This window comes from Agelaius phoeniceus, chromosome Z, assembly GCF_051311805.1.
Source record: "Agelaius phoeniceus isolate bAgePho1 chromosome Z, bAgePho1.hap1, whole genome shotgun sequence".
NCBI classification, from domain to species: Eukaryota; Metazoa; Chordata; class Aves; order Passeriformes; family Icteridae; genus Agelaius; species Agelaius phoeniceus.
Window position 1 is genome coordinate 62,298,410 of NC_135303.1, and position 22,258 is coordinate 62,320,667.

Consider the following 22,258-nt stretch of genomic DNA (forward strand, 5'->3'; position numbering starts at 1 on the left):
AAGGCACCTAGAATTAACATTCACAAAAGATGACAAAGCTGAGAAGGGATTTTACCACTGCTATGGTAGGAAAGAAAACATGAACAGACTTCTACACAAAGCAGCTATTTTACCAACAGCAGAGAGAGAAAGTCAGCATACTCCCTGCCATTTTGTCCTCCATCTTCCCTGACATGGTCTATTCCCAAGCCTCTATTGTCAGTAAAAGGACACTAAAAGGAGAACAATTGGTAGCAATAGGTGAGGATTGCATCTGAGATAACCTGTGAGAACTCAATCCATAGAATTTTAGAGGTCAGCTCACCTACATTCAAAGATTTTGATAAAGCTGGCTAATCTCAGAGTGACATTGCTCATTATCATCATGAAAGGTCACAAAAATTGGAGGAGGTCCCTGGCAAATGAAGGAAGGCAAATGTCACACTTATATTTGGCAAAAGTAAAAAGGAGAAGCCAAGGAACTATAAACCACTGAGCTTCATTTCAGCCCTGGAAGGTTACAAAGCAATTCCTTCTAGAACAATTTTCTGGGCTCATGAAAGAGACAAAGGTGATTGGGAACAAGCCCTGATGGTAGTAGTTGGAATGGTTGTAATACTGTAGAGGTCTGTCTAAGACCTGTTTAACAGCTTCAGCCACCACCTGGAGTAAGCCAAGAGTGCAGTCTCACAATACCTGCAGCGAACAGTGAACTGGGTGTGGGTAGATCATGACACAATACAATTGATATACTCAATTGAAGTGCTGCCATTCTCTAGTCATGGAGAAAGAACAGGCCAGAATTAACCTTCTGACATTCAACAGTGACATGTGCAAAGACCAGAACTTAGGAAAGAAGGCCACCCTAAAGTGATGTAGCTCATAATTGGCTGGATAGAAGGTATGCTAACAAGAACTTGGTAACCATGACACACAGCCACTAATCAGCAGCACAGCACAGGAGCAGAAATAGCTAACAGCATCCTGGGCTGTGTTAATAGCAGCATAGCCAGCTCAAGGGAAGTGATTATTCACCTTGTATTTGGCAGTCATTATAACATATCTTGGATAATGATCACTTTTAACTACATGCACCCCTTACAACATAGGAAAAAAGTTGGGGTGAGCTAAGGGAATGGTCACCACCATGGTCAGCAGCAGAAATACACATAAGAACTGAGGAAACTTGGTATGTTCAAGCTGGAGAAGAGATAACTCGACAGTGTACAACAGGCCTCCCAGTATCTAAAAGGAGGTTAGCAAGGAAATGCAGACAATCACTTCACAGCAGTGTTTGTCTACAAGACAAGTACTGAATCCAAAGAGGTTCAAACAAGGAGATATGTTTTCCAACTGTATGGAAAAGGTTCCCAGAGAGATTGTGCCATCTCCATTCTCCACGTTTTCAAGACCTAACTGAAGAACCTGATCTCATAGCTTATATATAGTTTGAGCAGCAGGTTGGATTATAGATCCTGCAATTCCTTTCAACCTGAACTATTCTTTGATGTAGCTCTCAACAGTAGAAACATCCAGTAGAAACATCATCTCTTTTTCTCCTAGCAGTCCTGACTCCCAAGAACTGAAAGCAGTGCAAAGGGCTCAAAGTTCTTGCATTTTTTAAGCTTTTGAATCAATATAGTCACTTTCTGACTTTAATTTATTTGTTAAAGATTAATGTATCTTTTTAGTTGAAGGACTGCTTCAGCAGTCCACCAAACACCTATGTCCTTCTGCATCAGCCTGGCTGATTTTTTGCTGTAGCTGCAGATGTTTACTTCTTATTCTTCAAAATCTGCCTATTTCAGTCCCCCAAAGTAGCCTCTACTCTCACAGCTTTCAGAAACACAGCAAAAGCAGTTCCAAATTATTCCATGTCATGTTCTTGCTCTTCAAGAAAAGTAAATTCACACAGAGATCCAAATCCCATGTTGCTTCCAATTTACATAGTGCTACTGGGTTCAGAGCTAATTAATAAATTATGCAACCCAGAAAAGCCTATTAGTTTGGTTTTGGTTATTATAACTATATTTTTCTAAGAAAATAAAAAATTATGCCACCCAGAAAAGCCCAAAAGCCCATTTGCTTGGTTTCAGTTATTATAACTACATTTTTTTCTGAGAAAACAAATTCTTACAGCATTTTATAGCTTCCAACTTTCGCGTTATTTACCTACATCAAGTCCAGCTAAAGACACATACAAGTGTTCTAGCACAACAAATGAAAGTCTCTAAGACCTTCATTTGGCTAAGGCTTAAAGACAAACTCATGCAAGTCCCCCAGAAAAATAGAAAATATGTTCGGATGCCAAACTATGTTATAAAAAAAAGCCAAGCTCCTGACATTGTCTGAAGTCCGAAGACCAGACCCTTCAAAGGTAAATAGATCAAAGGCTGTTGTATTCTCTCAGAAGGTGTCCGGTGAAAGCAATCCCTGATTTTCACCAATATTACCGACACTTGTATGCTTCAAAGAATAAAAAGGGGACAGGAAACAGATGAGGCAGTACCTGCCCACCCCATGTAATTACCTCAAGGGAACTGGGTAGATTGATGTCCACCTCAGAAAAAGCTTGACCTTCGCTACTTATCTTAATAGAGGTCTGGAAATTTTGGTATCTGGACTAACAAAATTGTGAGGATAGGCTGTTCATGTTTCTTCAACATCTCTTAACAAAACCACCAACTGTTTTACCTGTGTTTTAACTGTCTTAATTTTCATGGAAAGGTTTGCATTCTCTGAAATCACAGAACACAATCTGCTTTCAAAAAACTCAGCTAGCAGAAGCTGCTAGAAGTAACTGCCTGAATCAACACATGATTGCAAACAGTGAAAAGTACTGTCTGAATATTACACAACATTTATTCTCATGTTCTATTAACACACAGAACAGATGCCTCAGGCATAAATTCTGTTTTATCCCAGAAAAATCCCTAGGATAGGGCAAATTTCCCTCCTGAAAAGGAAACACTGAACATAATTGTCCAGTTCAGAGCAAAAAGGGAAGGCTTCTTAAGGTTCATCTTGCACTTTAGTAACTCAATTTACTTCTCTGTAAGCGCTACTATTGAAATTCTTAAGGCAAATGGTACCACATCTGTAAAACTGTATTTCATAGTCTTAAGTACAAAAATATAGGTATTTCCTATATGGTAATTCCAAACAAAGAAATATACTCTCTAAAAAACCTCTTATTTTTCTTTTTTGATGATAACATTTTTCAAAGATGTAACTTTTGTGGATCAAAAATTTCCTAGACTCAAATCCTTTCAATGCTCAAAGAAATATCTTCATATATCTAGAGAAAAGATTCTCACAAGGAACAAAACATTAGTGAATGCACAATACAATTCAACACCTAACCATTATTGTTACTTTGGTCCAAATAATCTAATTCAGAAAAATATCTTTAAGAGATTCTTAGAGATTTAACTGAAAAACTACTACTTACAGAAGTTCATGTTTTTAAGCAAATTTACTAATCCAAAAATTTAAAAATAGATCTTGTAGTAGAACTTGTGGAATTCTAATGATTTGGAAAATACCTAAACAGATGTTTAAATTACATTAAAAATGCTGCTAATTAGCTAATATGTTATTAACATCTATTGGTTCCCAGTACACATCCATACTAACAGCTCCCTGACTGATTACAGGAAGCCACGTTATGGCAGGCATGTTGACAAGACAGGATCGTTTTTTTCTAGACCAAAAACTGCAATGGCTTAATAAGCATTACTCAAAAAACCAAACTAAAAAGCCCCACATTTCACCAAGGATGATTAATTCTTCTGGTCTAACATCAATACAAAGACAAACTTTGGAATATTAGGTCTTGGGACAAGTGAATAAATGGTTCAAGAACAAACACTGCAAGTGTTTGAACACTACTTCAAGAAAACTTCCGTAACATTAATTTTTCCATATCTTCTGGACCACTCATGGCAACCAACCAGAGCAAAAATAAAAAACCCACTACACCAAATTAAAAACTAAGAAAACCAAACCAAGATTGGAAAAAAAAAAAAAGAACCATAGTCCATATGCTCTGTAAGAATAAAAGGTTACATACAAGAAAAGTTCAGATGGTACAAAGTAGCTTGTGTTCTGCAAAACTACTGGTCCAACAACCATTCCTCAAAAAAAGGCTGGTTTGCAAACATAGAAGCTTTTTTAAAGCAAAACGATTAAAAGGGAATAAAATGTCAAATCAATCGTCCAGGCCTTCTCCATTTCACAGAAAGGCAAAGAACTCTGTATCAGTTTAGTGTCATGTATTTACTGACAGAGCAAAAATGCTCACAGCAAAAACAACCAGGCAGGATGAGATTACACTTTAATTAGCTGATGTTATTTTAGAACTGTAGAGCATCTTGAAATATACTTACTCAGTTTCACAGCTGTGAAGACTGCAGTCTTCCTGAAGAATAATTTTAGATTACTATCATAATGTTTTTCACAAATTTTTATCAAAAAAATTATATCTTTTTCTTTGAGAAAAAAGTTTTCACTTTTTAATGTGACTCTGGTTTACCAAAATGTGCCTCTTTTGAGCTTTTTTTTAACAAAGAGCTCTAAGTTGTTTATAATACAGCACAAGTTTCAACTCTGTTTGAAACTAAAAACATCTCTGTAAGCATGAATATAGGAACACTTGGGCCACAAAAGGGCCACAAAGGTTTCCCTTGTTTTGTAGGGAAACCAGTTTCTTTTTTCCCCTTTTTAGTATTTTCTTTTTTTCTGTACTGCTTGTAAGAGCAAGTCTGTACACAAACACTTTTATGTACAGACTCCCAAAATCCTAAACTAAGAGATGCAAACTGTCTTTTTCAACACATTCTACTACCTCTCTCTCCCCACAACCTCACTGTGTGCCACCCACTTCCTGTCTTCTAAAGCCCCTCTTTCGCTAAATTTCACATACTGTCCTTTATTTCATGTACTCCAAGTTATTTAATGAACTTCAAGTTCTCTGTCTTCCAGCACCATTCTTCTTCCTGATATTTTCTCACCCCAATAAGAACTTTATTCAGCTAAGGAAGAAGACTCAGTACAGTGTACCCTATATCTGCCCAGGAAATAGAGCAAAATTTTTCTTCCAAAAAAGATCTGTTACCACAGATACAATATACTGTGCTGAGCAGGAAAGGAATCCCAGGTAATTTCATCTGCCCTCATACACTTAATCCGCTCTCATACACTTCATCCGTTAGTTTCATTAGCTAGTCAACACTTTCTATTTTCATTAGCTAGTCAACACTTTCCACAATCATTCAAAAGCTGAAAATGAAGATCCACCACTACAAGTGATACACAACTTCTCAACAGGGGTCTTAAAGATTGATCTAGCTCACTGAAATGAAAAATAATATTTTCATAATAATGTAAGTATATAGAGAAGAAAACATCTGTTCTAATCATACCATGTGTGCTTTCCTGCACTCCTCCCAAGTACACAGGAGAGAGGACCCTGCCATAACTATAATTTCCAACATTTTTGCTTTGGCAAATAATTGGTAACAGATCAGTTATTTTCTTTACCCACCCACATGGTTACTGATATGGACCTGTTATTAATGTTATTAATGGAACACCAGGTTCTGAACTTAGGTTGTTTTGGGAAATTGCATCAGATTTAGTTGTTTTATACTGACTGAAAAGTATATAAATGTAAGCTGTAAGTGGTAATCCAGCTGTCTACTGCCATTTTACAATGAATTTAGACGGAAACTTACAAATTCAGTTTTTCCAAGTTCTCCTGGGCATTGTGTTTTTCTCTCTCATATGCATATTCTAACCCTTTGAACTCTTTCTTGATCATTTCTAAATCTGAAAGAGCTTCTTCTCGTCTGTCCTTTTCCACACGCACGGCTTCTTCAAGTTCTCGAATTCTTAACTACACCAAGTGATAAAAAAGCAATTAAAGCAAGTTAGGAAACACTTACAAGATCTTCTATGGTCTGTTCTGCTTTACAGTAGAGTATATTGTATTAATTCAGTATAAAAGCATATACACATGTAAAAATCATTGAACACATGTAAAAATGTAAGAATACATAAAACTCAAACCGGAGACAAATAGATACGACAATGAAAAGTACCTCCTGTTCTCATTTGGAGGTGTCTGAACATTTCAGTTCTTATTAATACTGAAGCTTTCCAGGGAAATTCTAGTTTTTAAATAGACTCATGAAGAGTGGGACCAGCAATAAAGGCCATACTTTCTCTCAGAACAAAGCATACTTCTAGCTTGTTCATGTACATAAACAAGGAAAAAGACTTTATCAGTTATTCATCCATAAAACCCAAGCCTCTAAGTTGAAGGAATGTTATCCTCTCAGTTCCTTTGTATGTTGCAGAAATAGAGAGGAAATTAAGCAACTAAATCTTTTCTAGTTAAATAATCACTTTTAAAATTTAAGTGCCTGCACATACAGAAGATAATGAAAATAAGAAAATAACTGACTGAAGAATGGCAATGCTTATTTTTGTTACTCAGAAAATAGGGGGAAAAGATACTAAATTCCCTTCTTTTTTGCTTAGTTTTTCGGAAGTTCAGTAAGTTTGTTAAGTAATATGATATAACTAAGAAATCACCATTTAGTTTTTCTCAAACTTTTTTTTACTAAACCATAGCTTTTTTACTGAGTATAACTCTGTGTGATACAGATAGAAAAAAATTAATGTTCAAGTATATACACTAGATTTATTCATATAATCAAACTTTACTGGTAACTGCGAGTATCATAATTTTGAAGCTGGAATGTACTCTGAGAAACTGTGTTTGAAACTGCAGTTTGAGGATGCATTATGCCCTCACTCCTAAATAAGTTGGATGCATGCACTGTGTCTCCAAATTGCTCTAAGAAGCCATTCAGAAGATACAGGGCAGCATATTTAAACAGTAGTACAGTGCTTAACTATTATGAAACATTTCCTTTTCCCTAACTGTTTAAATAGTAGTGGGAATTACAAATATGACATCTTATTTTATTATTTATTCTAATAACTTTAAAGTTCCCCGAAAAGCAGATACTCCGCTATTCTGTCCTCTCATATATATATTATGATTTTGACACTTATTGTAATAAATCTATTTAGGTTTTTCACTGGAGCAAGTGCTCTTCATATTTTTGGATATTAGTTATTTCACAACTTCCTCAACTGTTTTACTGTAAACTTCTATGAAACATTTAACAAAAAGTTTACCTCAATTATCTCTGAAGTGAAATTGGATGCTAAATGTGCTGCTCTCTCTGCTTCAATGTCTTCTTCCAGTTTCTTTGCTTTCACTGCAGCTGCCTAGAAGTACATTATGAGGATATTTAAGTTCAGAGAGAAGATAATATGACACCAGGTTTATTCAACTCATTAAGCATATTGTGACTCCATACTCCAACCTGATACATCTGAATTTCTTTGGAACTGTGACAATTCATAGCAAGAAACACATATAAAAACATTTTCTACGTATATGGATTATTAAATTAATATTTTCTATTTAGTTTAGTAAATTGATGTAGTACTATGTTAGTGCTGCATTTTTTATAATCAGCTAGGGTCAGAAAGCAAATAATCCAAGTTAAATATTCTTCCTATTGCCCCACTATTTGCTCACTTGTGGCAACATAACTATACTCTGTATGTGCTGAAATACATTGAGGTATTAATAGAACATCTACAATTTCATAAACGAGACACAAGACAGAGAAGATTCTTCAAAAATTTATCTGCTTAACATACTTAATTTTAAAAAATTACAAACACTGCTACTATATTTTCATACTGCTAAGATTATTCTCATAATTAAGAATGTCTTCAAAAAAGGTAAGAAGGACCCAGGGAACTACTGGCCTGTCAGGCCTCACCTCAATCCCAGGAAAAGTGATGGAGTGCCTCCTTCTGGACACCATCCTATCAACATGGAGAACAAGAAAGTGATCAGAGAAGTCAGCATGGATTCACCAAAGGGAGATCATGCTTAGGCAATCTGATCGCCTTCTATGATGGGACAACTACCTGGATGGATGAGGGAAGAGTAATGGGTACTGTTTACCTGGACTTCAGCAAGCCTTTCAACACTGTCTTCAGCATCCTGTGGACAATCTAGGAAGTGGGGCCTGGATGAAGGGGCAGAGAGGTGAACTGAGAACTGTCTGAATGGCAGATCCCAGAGGGTTGTTGGCACAGGGTCTGGTTGGAGGCCTGTCACAAGTGGAGACCCCCCAGATTCAAGAGTGGCCTGGTATTGTTTCACTTCCCCATCAGTGCCTTGGATGAAGGGGCAGGTGCCCCCTCAGAGAGTTCACTGATGACACAGAGCTGGGAGCAGTGGCTGATACCCCAGAGGGCCGTGCTGCCCTTCAGAGGCTGGAGAGAGGGGCAGAGAAGAACTGCCTGAAATTCAACAAAGGCAAATGCAGGGTCCTGCACCAGAGGAGGAAGAACCCCAGGCACCAACACAGGCTGGGGTCTGATCTGCTGGGAAGCAGCTCTGAGGAGAAGGGCCTGGGGTTCCTGGTGGACAGCAAGCTGTCCATGAGCAGCAGTGTGTCCTGGTGGCCAGGGGTGCATTGGGAAGAGCAGTACCAGCAGGCTGGGGGAGGTGATCCTGCCCCTCTACTCAGCCCTGGTGAGGCACAACTGGAGTGCTGTGTCCAGTTCTGGGCTTCTCAGAACAAGAGAGACACAGAGCTGCTGGAGCTGGTCCAGTGGAGATGACAAAGATGATGGGGAGACAGGAACATCTCTCCTGAGAGGAAAGGCTGAGGGAGCTGGGCCTGCTCAGCCTCGAGCAGAGATGACTGAGAGGGGACCTCATCAGTGTCTGTGAGTATCTGAAGGGAGAGTGTCAGTGGATGGATCCAGGCTCTGCTCAGCACTGCCAAGGGACAGGACAAAAAGCAACGGGCACAAACTGACACACAGGAAGCTCCACCTGAACATAAGGAAGAACTTTTTTACTGTGCAATGACCAAGCACTGGAACAGATTGAACAGAGAGACTGTGGAGTCTCCCTCACTGAAGACATTCAAGAACTGTCTGGACACAAACCTGTACCATGTGCTCTAGGATGATCCTGGTTGAACAGGGAGGTTGGACCAGATGACCCCCCCGCCATGGTCCCTTCCCACCTTACCCATTCTGTGACTGTGACTGCCACAAATAGCTGGATTAAGACCCTTTATAGTCTTCCAAAATTCAGCTCCTAATCCCCTTTGCCCTTAATAGAGAATTAGCAAACTACATCCTGCTTCAGTTTCGAAGGACTCCTTAGCATCCTCCCACAGATGAACATCTGTTAATAGGATAGTTTTACTCAAAAATACTGCCAGCCTACTAAAAGTCAATAATAAATACAAGTGATGTGGATTTCACTTCTTTTTTAAAACATTTTAAAAGTCTAAAAATAATTCTATTTTAAATTTGACAGAAGACAAAGGAAACAGTAAGGAAGGTATCTATTACAACATTCACAGTGGAAAACGTAATTAAAAAAAAAATTAAATTAAGAAATGGAAACTTCACTGAAAATATTTCACTGCATACCCTAAAGAGCAAAAACACTTTTCTGTCTTTGGCTGGTTTAAGTGTCTATTCTCACAGCAAACACTAAAACAAAAACAGTGATTCTGAGAGTAAAGTTTTCAGGCACAACATACTAATTCACAAGCTCTATACTGAATTTGACTTCTAAGTCTTATTTTATTTCTTGAGCACCTAACTATGGTTTAGGTGCTCAGACTATGCTCATCACAGCCTCACTCCAGTTGAAACCAGAGATGCAAAACACCATCAAAATGGTTAACTTATCCTCTCAAATGGAAGCCCCCAAAACTCTTAGATTTTTTTCAGTCTCAAGATGAAAAATAAAACTAAAATAACAAATAATAGCTTGAATAATGTAACATAAAAATTAAAAACTGAAGCAACAAGATTCTCCCAAACAGAATATACAAGTATCAGTTTTTGGTATAGTTCTTCAAAAGAAAATTCTGTCTTCTTGAGCTAACATGATGCAAGGACAAGCCACATGGTCCAGAGGAAACACAAAATCCCAGAAGTATGGAAGCCTTAGTCCTAACAAAATGCAGGACGTGAAGAAGTGAAGAAGGCAGGAGCAGGCAGACATCTGTAAGAAGTGCCAATATATCACTCTTTTGATGTCTGAAGTAGAAGCAATTCCATTTAAACAGTAACATTTGTAGATGTTGTCTTTGCTTGCATTGCCACAAGTCACTGAAGAATTAACTTGTAGCATTAGCATGCCTATTAAAAAAAAAGCACTGGCAAAATTTAGCATTTCAGCCACAGACATCTCTGATGAACTCTGGAATAAGAGAAACAGCTCCTTTTCACAAACAGGACAGTATGTCTAGCCTACTGGAAAAGAGTTATGATCTCCATAACCAAAGAAGAGCCAGCTGTACCTGACAGGCATCCAATGTAAAGCATTCAAATAGATCCAAGATAGTATACAAAGAAAATTCTATTAGAAACTAGAAATCAAACTTTGACACGTAAGTATCATCTTATGGTTCATATGCCTACATAAAGGCATGAAAAGAAGTGACTTTTTCAAAACTGGTGTTTCTTCCTAAAGTTAAACACAGCCATGTCCCATTCTTGTGTTTGAAGTTCCTCTTCCTCTAGAGTTTAATTCTTTAAAGCTTTGCCTCAGAAGTTTGTTACAATTTTGATTTTTTACAATCTTGCTTGCATTAGTTTACAGTAACTCCAAAAAACAAAGAGCCAGTGAAAGAAACAAATCTTTTTATTAAAGATAAGACACTGCCAGAGATCTGACAGAACTACCATTATTTTTTTGTATTATTAGAAGCCAAAGATGAAGAGTAAACTGTGTTCTTTCAAAAGCCTCAGAAGGTTACTCAGAAAAACCCTAATCTTATTTTACCAGTCTATATACTATACCCAGAAGACTGGATGGTTAAAAGAGCCTGCAGAAAAACTACAGATATGAATTGAGGAAGTCATGTAGATGCTGAATGTGGAGCACTGAATATTCTTTTTCCTCTGCTCTATGACTACCTTGCTAAAGCTTATGGCTCAGCATAGCCCTGGAAAATTTAAACCAAATCAGATGCCAGCAAATAATTGAGAAATTAGTCAGAAAAAAACACCAAACTTCATGAAAGACATTAAACCAGACACTACTGCTTAAGCATGGCTAATCAATACAGAATTATTAATAGAAAGAAATTCAGATTTGCTCTAAGGCAAAGAACCTTGGTATTTCAGTCTATCAAACTGCACATTAGCCACAGAATTTGCACCTGTATTCAAAGCTGTGTCTGAAGACTCAGTTGGGAAGAACACAGCTGCAACAAAATGCCATATAGAAAATCTATTCTATTTTGCTGATAAAGGTTCAAACAGGCTCTGCTGATACCTATATGCACTTCCCTTCACAGTGAGAAGCTGCATTCTCCACCAGTGAGAACAATCTATTACCTATTCTGTGAGTAGAAGAAAAATGTCAGGGGTGAGGCTAACCTGTAAAACCATGATAAAAGTTCCAAAAAGAGAAACAGGAAGGAGTTTTGTTTTCCTGTCTGACGAACAGAAGGTCACTGACATCAGAAACCCATTAGACGGGCAAACCTCTTTGAATCACATCAAAGGTGAGAGTCAGTATCCTTACTGAATCACGTGTCTGAAAATTTTACACAATGCCTTACAAAAAAGAAGTTGTGTAAAAACCATCTAGAGCAAGCTTGCAGGCCACAGATATCCAGGTCATAGGCTTGTATCTGGGAGTCAAATGGGAATACATACTGGTTTAACATGGAAAGCTTCTTGTCAGGACCAAATCCATCTCAAAGATGGACCACAAAGTGAGTTCTCCACTGATTACAAAGTGTTTGCTCATCCAACAAAGAAAACATTGGTTATTCAAAAAGATTCAGTCGCTTGTTACTTTCATATGCACCTAACAAGATATATGAAGGCAGCAGACATTTTACTTAAGATAGCAGCCACAAACTCATGGAATTTTTGAAGTTTCCTTAGATATTCAAGGTGATTGATTTCAGCCTTAATTTAAAGAACATGAGAAATAGTTACACGCTTTTCATAAATTTAGAAAGGTTTACTAAACCTTATCAAAAATACAAGACCAAATAGAGAAAATATTATGGTGCTGGGAGCAAAGGATTTTTCCCAACATGTGCTCGCCGACACAACGGAGGTTTTGCCTTTTGACCCTTTTGCCTCTCACAAAATTCTGTCCATTGACTCCTTCTTTGCTATCCAGTGGTAGAATTTACTTCCTCAAATCCTGATTAGAGGTCAGCTGTTTGCCATAGTAACAAGCCAACCCTCACAAATGTCCTCTTCCCCAGCTGTCCCTGTATAACAACACAAGGCAGTAAAATCTAACTATAAATCTATGAAACTTTTCTTAACTTATATACATTATATTTGCCTGTTAATTGAGAGAGTCTATGATTGCATTACTCATCTATCACAAAGAACAAAGATAGCTGGGATTGGTTTCCATGATAGCACAGAGAGAATTTTGACTTAGGAGAAAAAAAAGTGACTAAAAAATTCAATGCCAACATTCAAACTTGTGGGCAAAGAACATGCTTTATGTTAAATTTCTTAAGGTTCAGTCACTTTTTTCAGTGTCATACTGCATATGTGTGATACATCAATGCTAATGTGGAGACATTTTCTTTAAGCTTACAGTTTGCAACACCATTTTCCAAACCGTCCTTTGTGGCTTCCATTTTTTTGTCCCTCACACTTGCTTGAAGTGCTGCAATATTTGTGTGTACTGGTGTAGTCCAAACTGAAAGCCTTAATTTAATATCCGACATGACACCTTGTTCAACACATTTGCTGTTAGACATTCACATTTACAAAAAATATCCTTTTAAGCAAACCGGGTGGGGGGGGGGGGGGGGGAAGACAAAGATATATTTGCAACACTTACTAAGCTTAGACACAGTAATGGAAATAATTTTTCTCTTTTCTGCTTCTATTTAAACCCCTTCTGCAAGATTTATTTATCAGGATACTGACACTTACAGAAGGTTTAGGTCCAATCACGATGTGAAATGGTCAGCCAAGACATTTTTAAGTGAAGAGGACACACATGTACCTCACACTTGGATCACCATTCAACCATTCTGTTTGTGTGTTTCCATATTCAGACTCAGATCTTTTTCCTACTTAAAAGCATTTCCCTACAGCTCAAAGCTCAAAGCAGGGGGTCTAAATACTTCTATGGGAGGTGTGCTGACCACTTCCATCTAGCGTTAGAAACACTGATACCACTTGATCATGGTAAGGTGGAGCCATCTCCTGTCCAGAAAATAAACAACCTTTAGTAACTATAGAGTTACTTAAATACTAACAATTCTTAACCACTGAAGTAAATGTTCTTTCAGCCTGACAATGTGGATAACCCTCACTTATTAAGTACATATTTCCTGTACTTAAAGTCTAGAAAAATATGTGTGACAGAATAGGCATGCTTGACTTGCATGATACTGGATAAACAATTACACTGGTATGGGAGGTACAAGACAAGCCATGTGCTTGACTTCAGGTTAAAGAAAGGGTAAAAACAACTAGGACAACTAAATGATACAGTTTGGCTGCCTTTGGATAAAGTCCAAGTCCATTCTGATCTGCTACTGAGTTGCAGCTGGAGAAGCTATCTGAAATGCACTTCTATGCCCAGTAGATTAAGGAAAGATGTTTACATGTAATAACACTGTTACTCTACACAAGCACGTAGACAAAAGACTTATGTGACTTGTAGCTAACTCCTCATGAGGGCTACATAAAACACTATTGAAACAAGTTTGATCTGAAAGTAAGATAAGACTAAGCAGTCTCCAAACTGGACTTCATTAATATAATGACACAGGAGATTATGAAGAAGCTCCTCTCTGAGATGAAGTCCATTAGCATAGAATCATAAAACAGTTTGTGTGCAAAAGAACACTAAAGATCACCTTCCACTGCCATCTCACTCAAAGCCCCATCCAACCTTGTCTTGAGCCCTGCCAGGGATGTCTATGGGCAACTAGTTCCAGTGCTTCATCACCCTCATAGTAGGGGAATTCTTCATAATAGCTAATCTAAACCTACTGTCAGTTTGAAGCCATTCCTCCTCGTTCTATCACTACATAACCTTGTAAAAGGTCTTTCTCCAGCTTTTTTGTAGGCTCCTTTTGGTACTGGCAGGCTGCTATAAGGTGTCCCCAGAGCCTTCTCTCCTCCAGGCTGAACAGTCCCAACTCTCTCAGTAGGTCTTTACAGGACAGGTGCTCCAGTCCCCTGATCATCTTTGTGGCTCTCCCTCCTATGGACTCACTCTAACAGGTCCATGTGCCTCTTACATTGAGACCCTAGTGCTGGATGCAGCCCTGCAGGTGGCGTCTCTCCAGAGCAGAGCAGAGGGGCAGAATCCATTCCCTCACCCTGCTGGCCATGCTGCTTTGGATGCAGCCCAGAATGCAGATGGGTCTCTGGGCTGCAAGTATACATTGCTGGGTCTTGACCAGCCTCTCATCCTCATCAGTATTCCCCAGGTCTTTCCCCACAGGGCTCTCACTCTATTCTCTGTTCAGTCTGTATGTGTACTTGGGATTTCCCTGGGGCAGGTGCAGGACCCTATACTTGGCCTTGCTGAACTTCAAAAGGTTTGCAGAGATCCATCTCTCAAGCCTGTCAAGGACTCCCTGAATGGCATCCCTGCCTTTCAGTGTGTCAATGCCCCACACAGCTCGATGTTGTCAGCAAACTTGCTGTAGGTGCACTTGATCCCACTGTCCATGTCACTGACAAAGATGTTAAAAAGCACTGGTCCCAGTATCAATCCCTGGTTGATGATTGCTTTCCACTTGAATATCAAGCCATCAACCACAACCCTTTGAGGGTTATCCAGCCAATTCCTTATGTACCAAGTGTTGCAATCATCAAATCCATGTCTCACCATGTTAGAGACAAGGATGTTGTATGAGACAAGGAAGTATGGGACACTGTCAAATGCTTTGCAGAAATCATTATGTTAGTGAGCTTGTCACTCAAGAAGTATAACTTTGGAGCAACCAGAGAGTTCCCATTACAAAACCTGTGATGCTTAGAATCCTCTAAGTATATGGTACTATATATTTTTATCTAGAGAAAGTATACCTCTTTGAATATATACATATATATATATATATATATATATATACACACACACACACATAAGTATACCACATACTAAGCATGTAGTAACTAATATATGACAGTCACAGCACCTAGAATTTCTGGATGACAGTTATGCATTGTGGACACTCTAGAAAGCAGAAGATTAAGTAGGGATAAGCTGGTTTGGCTGCGATCTAAATTTCATGTTTCACTAACATAGAGAGTGAGAAATAAGCCCACAGCCTTCAAGTATTGCACATACATATACTTCAAACAAATACAGATATTAACCATTCCCCAAGCCCTCTTTGCATCATAGCAGCATTACCAAGCTAATACAAGCATACATTTTAGCATCGCATGTCAATATACATAGTGAAGGCAAGGGAAGTAAAAAAGGCAATGTGAAAGCTATGGGAATAGTCTTTAAATGAAAACTAGAAATCTCAGAAATATGACAATACACTCAGTCTCAGAAATTAAATAGAGCAAGTTATGGAACATTTTTCAAACCTCATAACAAAGACTTAAAAAATTTGAGAGACCTTGAGCTTCAGCTTGCTAAGAGTTGGCAGCCTCAAACACATTAAAAATAACAGAAAATCATTACATTTATAGGAACAAGGCAAAGAGTTTGAAATGTGTAAACTAATAATTTCGTTTCTTGTGGTAAAGTCCACATTCTTATTGCAAAACCACTTTCCCACCCATCTTCTTGGCTGAATACATCATAAGAAACATTATTTTTATATGACAAGTTTTCTTGTCTTTTTCAAGTATTTCCCAAGAATCCTTATTAGCAATTGAGCTAAAGGTTAAAATAAAAGACACTGGTTCTGGAAAATTGATAACATAAATAGTATTACCTTGATGAGTTCAATAGAAATAGATCATTAATCTAATTGGCTACTGAATTCTCCGGCTAAAGAGGCAGAATTATATCTAAGGTTCTCAATCTCAATTTCTGGCATAGTGTGTTTTCTACTTCAGAAGCACTCCAAATCAATCTATGCAGCATATTGGTATCACTGCAAGCTTGAAAGCTTGTAAGTTAGACAGTGCAGCAACAGTTATCTTTCAACTGAAAAGCCCACAGAAAGTTGCCATTATTCTTTCTCTTAATTTCTAACGCTGGAAACTAGGAAATACCTCCTTTTGTCCACAATAAGAGTAATCACTGAAGGATAAACCCAAACTAATATTTGAAGAAAAAAAGAAATGAAAAAAACCCCACCAAAATTGGGGGCAGGCAGGCTTTTTGCACATTCCTTTCTTTATAACAGTCTGTTAGATATAATTCTTCATACAAGCGTCTTTGTACTAAAAGAAAGAAAATTTAAATTTAACATTTTCTTCCATTACCAAAACACAAGTATTTTCCCATGGATTTCTCCATTATGCCCAGCAGAGGGTAGCAAAACAACAGATTTGTGAATTCCAGAAAACATTCATCTCCACTGCTTTTCAAGAAGAAGCATATTATAAAATATTTTAAGATTGGGGTTTAAGTAGAAGTACACTACTCCTCACACAATCACCTTAAGAAGTTTCTTCTCATAATCAAGAACTTAAGAACATATTTGCTAACCAAATAATCATTAACAAGAGGTACTCAGCATGGAAATTGAAAATATGTATCTACCAACTTCAATCTATAAGCTAAAAATTCTATGAAGAGAGATTTAAAAAATACAGATCTACTTAATGAAAAAAATGTAGACCATTCTGTCTGGGGTGTACTACTTTAAGACTTCTATATCTGAATGGAAATTCAGCTTGGCTACTGGTATCATGATTCACTTAGTGGAGGAAGGAAGTTGTACATGTTATACAGTCTTTATGTATAACAAGTTGTACATGTTATATAGTCTTTAATAAAGGCTTTGACACCATTTCCCAAAGCGTACTCCTGGAGAAACTTGCTGCTTATGGTGTGAACAGGTACACTGTTTGCCAGGTAAAGAGCAGGCTGGATGGCCAGGCCCAGAGAGTGGTGGGAATGGAGATACATCCAGCTGGCACCAGTGAGGCTCCCCAGGGGTTCAGCACTGGGCCTGGTCTTGTTTACTATCTTTATTGGTGATCTGCATGAGGGCATTGAATGCACTTGCATTTGCAAATGACACCAAGCTGGGTTGGAGTATCCATCTGCTGTAGTGTGGGAAGGCTCTGCAGAGGGAGCTGGAATGGCTGGAGAGATGGGCCAAGACCAGTGCCATGACATTCCACAAGGCCAAGTGCCGAGTTCTCCTCTTTGGCCACAACAACTCCGGGCAGTGCCACAGGCTGGGGCAGAGTGACAGGAAAGTAGCCCAGCAGAAAAGGACCTGAGGGTGATGGTGGCATAAGCCAGCTGTGCCCAGGGGGCCAAGAAGGCCAATGGCATCCTGGCCTGTACCAGCAAGAGTGTGGCCAGCAGGGCCAGGGCAGGGATTGTCCCCCTGTCCTTGGCACTCATGAGGCCACACCTCCAATCTTGTGTTCAGTTCTGGGCCTCTCAATTCAGGAAGGACATTGAGGTGCTGGAGCATGTGCAAAGCAGGGCAACAAAACTGGTGAAGGGTCTAGAACACAAGTCCTGTGAGGAGTGACTAACAGAGCTGGGGTTGTTTTGCCTGAAGAAAAGGAGGCTCAGGGGTGACCTTATCACTCTCTACAACTGCCTGAAAGGAGGCTGTAGCCAGGTGGGAGTCAGTCTCTTTTCACAGGTAACAAGTGACAGAATGAGAGGAAATGACCTCAACTTGTACCAGCGGAAGTTTAGATTGGATATGAGGAAAAAATTCCTTGTGGCAAGGGTTGCAAAGCATAGGAGGAGGCTGCTGAGGAAAGTGGTAGAATCACCATCTACAAGGTTACTGTAGGCCCTTTCAGATAATTACACATATGCAATTTACTTCTAAGATGGTAGAGTGAGATGCAAGCTCCCAACAGGATATGTATTGAAGTCTAACCTATTTTGGTTTTTTGATTCAAAGACTTGTGCTAATTTTCTTTAACTTTTAAATGCAAGAGGTTTCATCCTATACTTTCCCTTAATCACTGCTTAAATAGCTATCCTTATCAATAAGTAACACAAGACTCATTTTCCTGCAGACTGAATCTCTCTTCCTACATTATTAAGATATTCAGAAAGTTAAAATAGTAACAAAAAATTTAGAAGCAAAAAAAAAAAAAATTATTATGGTTAGAGGGTAGCATTTCCCTAATTAGACCATCATTAGGGTACAGCAATTGTATATTTCCAAGGAATTGCATCCTTTCTTTTCAAATTTACAGCTGGTGGGTATATTCAATCAAAGTATTTAAAAAGATAAATTATTTGCTGCCTTTCTCTTCCTTTAAGCTCATGACTTTTCTGTTAGTATACAAAAAGCCGTGAGGTCATAAGAAGAGTCCTTACTCAAGTACAGGGAAGTAAAACTTGATGCTTTTTTAAAAGGGCTATTGGAACTTCACAGTATGCAACACATTCCAACTGAAGGCAATTCCACTTAGGCCAGTAAGTGCAGCTCAAAATACATGACAATAGATTTCCTGTAGAATTCTTTGAGGGCACAAAGGTCTACCTTGTTGGTCAATAAGTCAGTGTTTTTAGTTGATGAGCTTTGATCTTCCCTGCAGGTATTTTCTTTTGTGCTTAATCTTTAATGCAGGACTCTACCTACCTAAAAATCAACACTGAAAACATTTCTTTTACCTTTAAGAGAAAAACAACAGAAGAAAAAACACAGCTGAAAACTATGTCACTTGTTCCTTTAAGGGTTCAATATTTAAGAAGTGACAGTTCTTTTAAATTCATTGCAGAAAATATTTAAAGATGCCTTTGGTAGAAAACATACATCAGGATAAAGAATTGTCCACTCAATATGATTTTCTGCAATAACAAATATTCTAGGAAGAAAGTCTTGGTCCAGACTGTACAAACATATAACATAACTACTACAAAACCTATCAGTTGACAAATAAAATATTGAAACTTAGGAGCAAACTAGCTGGTTAGTGTAAAGAGCCTATTTACAAGATATTATTCTCAAAAGACTAGAGACTTCTCAACCATGGATGTCACTCAACAGAGAGGAAAACTAAATGTGCAGTAACTAACTCTAGTAACTAACTCTAGGAGGAGGCTGCTGTAAGACCATTGTGATCTTTCAATATTCTACTCCCTCACCTAGCACATCATCTGGCAATTTTTGCAGCTCCTGCAGATTCTCCACCAGAAATCCGTTAAACCAAAATATATAAGAAGATAGACAAATTAAGACTTTAAATTTCCTGAAGTAAAGCTAGCCTTGTTTTCACACTTATATAAGCCTTTTCCTATCTGCTGTTCAAATACAAGTCTCAAGCCAAGCTCATAACAAAAGTGGCATTCACCTGTTCAGCCATTTCTGCAAAACAGATGTTCAATATTTTGTTCATCAAGTACACAGAATTCCAGCCTAACTGGAAGGTTTCATCCCTCAAAAATGAAATTGCTCAGTGTCAGGGCTTGTTGAGACTAATAGCAATAGTCAAAAAACCTTACTTCAAGTTCCTTTAAAAGTCTCTTCTCTCGTTCAGTGCTGCATTTAAGTTCATTGGCCTGGCATCTCAACATCTCATTACAGCCACTGTGTTCCTCCTCCACATCTTTTAATTTCTTGCGCATATTTTGTAGTTCATTATTCAGCTCCTAGAAAAGATATAAGGGTTTTAGAGTTACTTTTGCTAAGATAAAGTAGAAGGATCAAAACAGGAAAGAGTGCATCAGAACAGGTTAATAAAATCTAACACATAAGCACATGTCAAGCATTTACCCAACAACAGACGTTCTTCCTTCACCACCAGATAACATATGTTGGCTCACAACTCACTACAAACATGACCTTCTGCAATAATACTAAAATCAGAGCCAATTCTCCGCAGGAAATTTTTCTCTAAAGAAGTACAAGGCTGCTCCTCCAATCTGTTCTCTCTTGCAGCTCGATGGCAATGGTGGAGAGGGAAACAGTTAAGTGCATTTGATGAAATGACAGAAATTTTATTTAGAAATTTGTTATTATTCTAACTTTTAGAACCTCAAATCAAGTAATAAGACATATGTTGGAAGTTACTCCCATAGAAGAAATATTCTTAATTTCTACTATTCTGAGGACTTTTCTCAGAAACTGAATTACAGAATTAGTTATATGAACTATGAATTTCTTGGAAAGATAAAATAACTAAGCTGTTGTGTCCGCCCCCACCCAATTTCTTCTTTTGGAAGTTGAACCAAGATACAGGTTGGTGTAATTACTAGCACTATTGGACTCAGCAGGTCTGTGGAGTCACTACTAAAAAATCCTCATTCATGTTACACCAGACACGGAATAAAGGAGTCAAATAATGAGCCCCCAGTAGCCTAGTGCATATTTAAGCTGGCGATTCCAGAGGCCTTAAAAAAGAATAGCTTTGGTCTAGTGGACAGGAGTAAGGTGCTCCATAACTAGCATCAGAAACAAGTTACAAATCCAGTGACTTAGCTGGAAGACCTTTTGAAAGCCAATTACTTTCTGCACAAAACACAGAAAGATTATCTTAAGTCCTCCTGTTCATTTATTCCTATCATTTATCATGGAAAGAGACATTTTGTGAAAATAAGCCAGTTGGTCTACAAATTCTGCTATTACTCTTACATCACATAATCTTGTTCCTGAAAATTACTAATCATAAGGCATCTGCAGAGCAGGGAGGAGAAGGAAAAGAAAATGAATGATTAATAAAGAACGATTCTTCGGAAGATTGAAATTTGACAGGACCATGTTTATACATGAAGACCAAAGAAATATGAGTCTTTTCCAAAGTTTAAAACAAATTTTAGAAGTTCCTTATGACTGAAGGTAGAAAGTTTTGGTCTCTCAAATATGACACTAAGGGATTCATGACTCCCTTATTTACACCTAGTGCCACTCCATTATCACTGACTAGTAACTGAAAAAATTAATTAACTTTCACTTTTTTTCATGTGGAGACACTATGGCATGATTTTTTGGCATTCTCTGAAAAGATAAAAAGGAGCATGCTTGTGAAACAAGTGAATTAAAAAACAGGAACCTCGGTAAATCAAAATATTTCAAAAACAGTCTACCTGGATATGGATTAAATTTAAGGTAATCTTCTAACTTTTCTTGTAATACCAAGACAATGGAGAGGTTTCTTCCCATCAGGATGCAAAAAAACCAGATATTTTTACTCAAATTCACATCTATCATCTTCTCTATATTGGAAAAATACAGAAATATTTCTCTTCAGATTTATCTTCCACATATTAACAGAAGTGAGCTGTGAAAAGTGTATATGAAATAAGTAATACATAGCTTCCTGGAAAAATACTATGTCAAGACTTCAAAAAACTGACACCAATAGTACATTAAGCTTGTTAAACAAGTCATGACTTCAGAATCTCGAAGTCTCTGAACTTTTCAGACACAGTATAACTGTGTAAGACTGTTCCAGCAGTTACCCACACTTGGAAGGCTCAGAAGGAAACCATGCTAAAAAAGAAACACCTTTATATATACATGTGTATCTGTGTGTCACTCACACGCTCACTATACATATTTGCTTATCAAAAACATGGCTGGTCGGTTGGTTTAGAGTGTGTATAAACAACACAATTTCACAAACAGTTCAAGGAAAAACTGAGTGCCTCTGTGAAGCAATACTATATTATGACTCACCACAAGATGATGCTATTGCACTTACTATTGAACTCCAGCATCTTTTCCATGTACCAAACACAAGGCTAAGCACACTCAATATAGCACAACACAAAACTTCCTTTGTTAGAAAGCAGAGAGGATTACTTTAACTCCATATCATAGAGACACATTTTAGTAGATTAAATTGACTTCATTTCTACATCTACCTGAGCATTTTCATAGCTAAGTTCAGACTTGTAGTTCACAAAGTTTAGAACCAGGATTTGCCATCCATGTTTAGAATCTTACTTCTTCGTACATATTAAGACCACTTTATGTAGCTTTCATCTCATAACTCAAAATAATTACAAATTATTTAAAACAGGACTGTAAATACACAACACTAAAGACTGGAACACATTTGAAGCTTTAGTTTACAAACG

The 22,258-nt window shown here is 37.8% G+C and overlaps 1 protein-coding gene across 6 annotated transcripts in view; it reads right to left on the reverse strand.

Moving 5' to 3' along the window:
- CCDC171 (coiled-coil domain containing 171) overlaps nt 1-22,258 on the reverse strand; it is a 158,303-nt gene that overhangs the window by 119,888 nt on the left and 16,157 nt on the right. For all 6 annotated transcript variants that reach the window (XR_013180148.1, XM_077172123.1, XM_077172122.1 and 3 more), the window contains 3 exons: nt 19,682-19,828; nt 7,189-7,281; nt 5,715-5,875 (listed from right to left, as the gene is read on the reverse strand). Coding sequence is in view for 5 of the 6 variants with exons in the window: in XM_077172123.1 (XP_077028238.1) it covers nt 5,715-5,875; nt 7,189-7,281; nt 19,682-19,828 (401 nt within the window). In the remaining variant the exon portion in view is untranslated. The remainder of the gene's footprint in view (nt 1-5,714; nt 5,876-7,188; nt 7,282-19,681; nt 19,829-22,258) is intronic.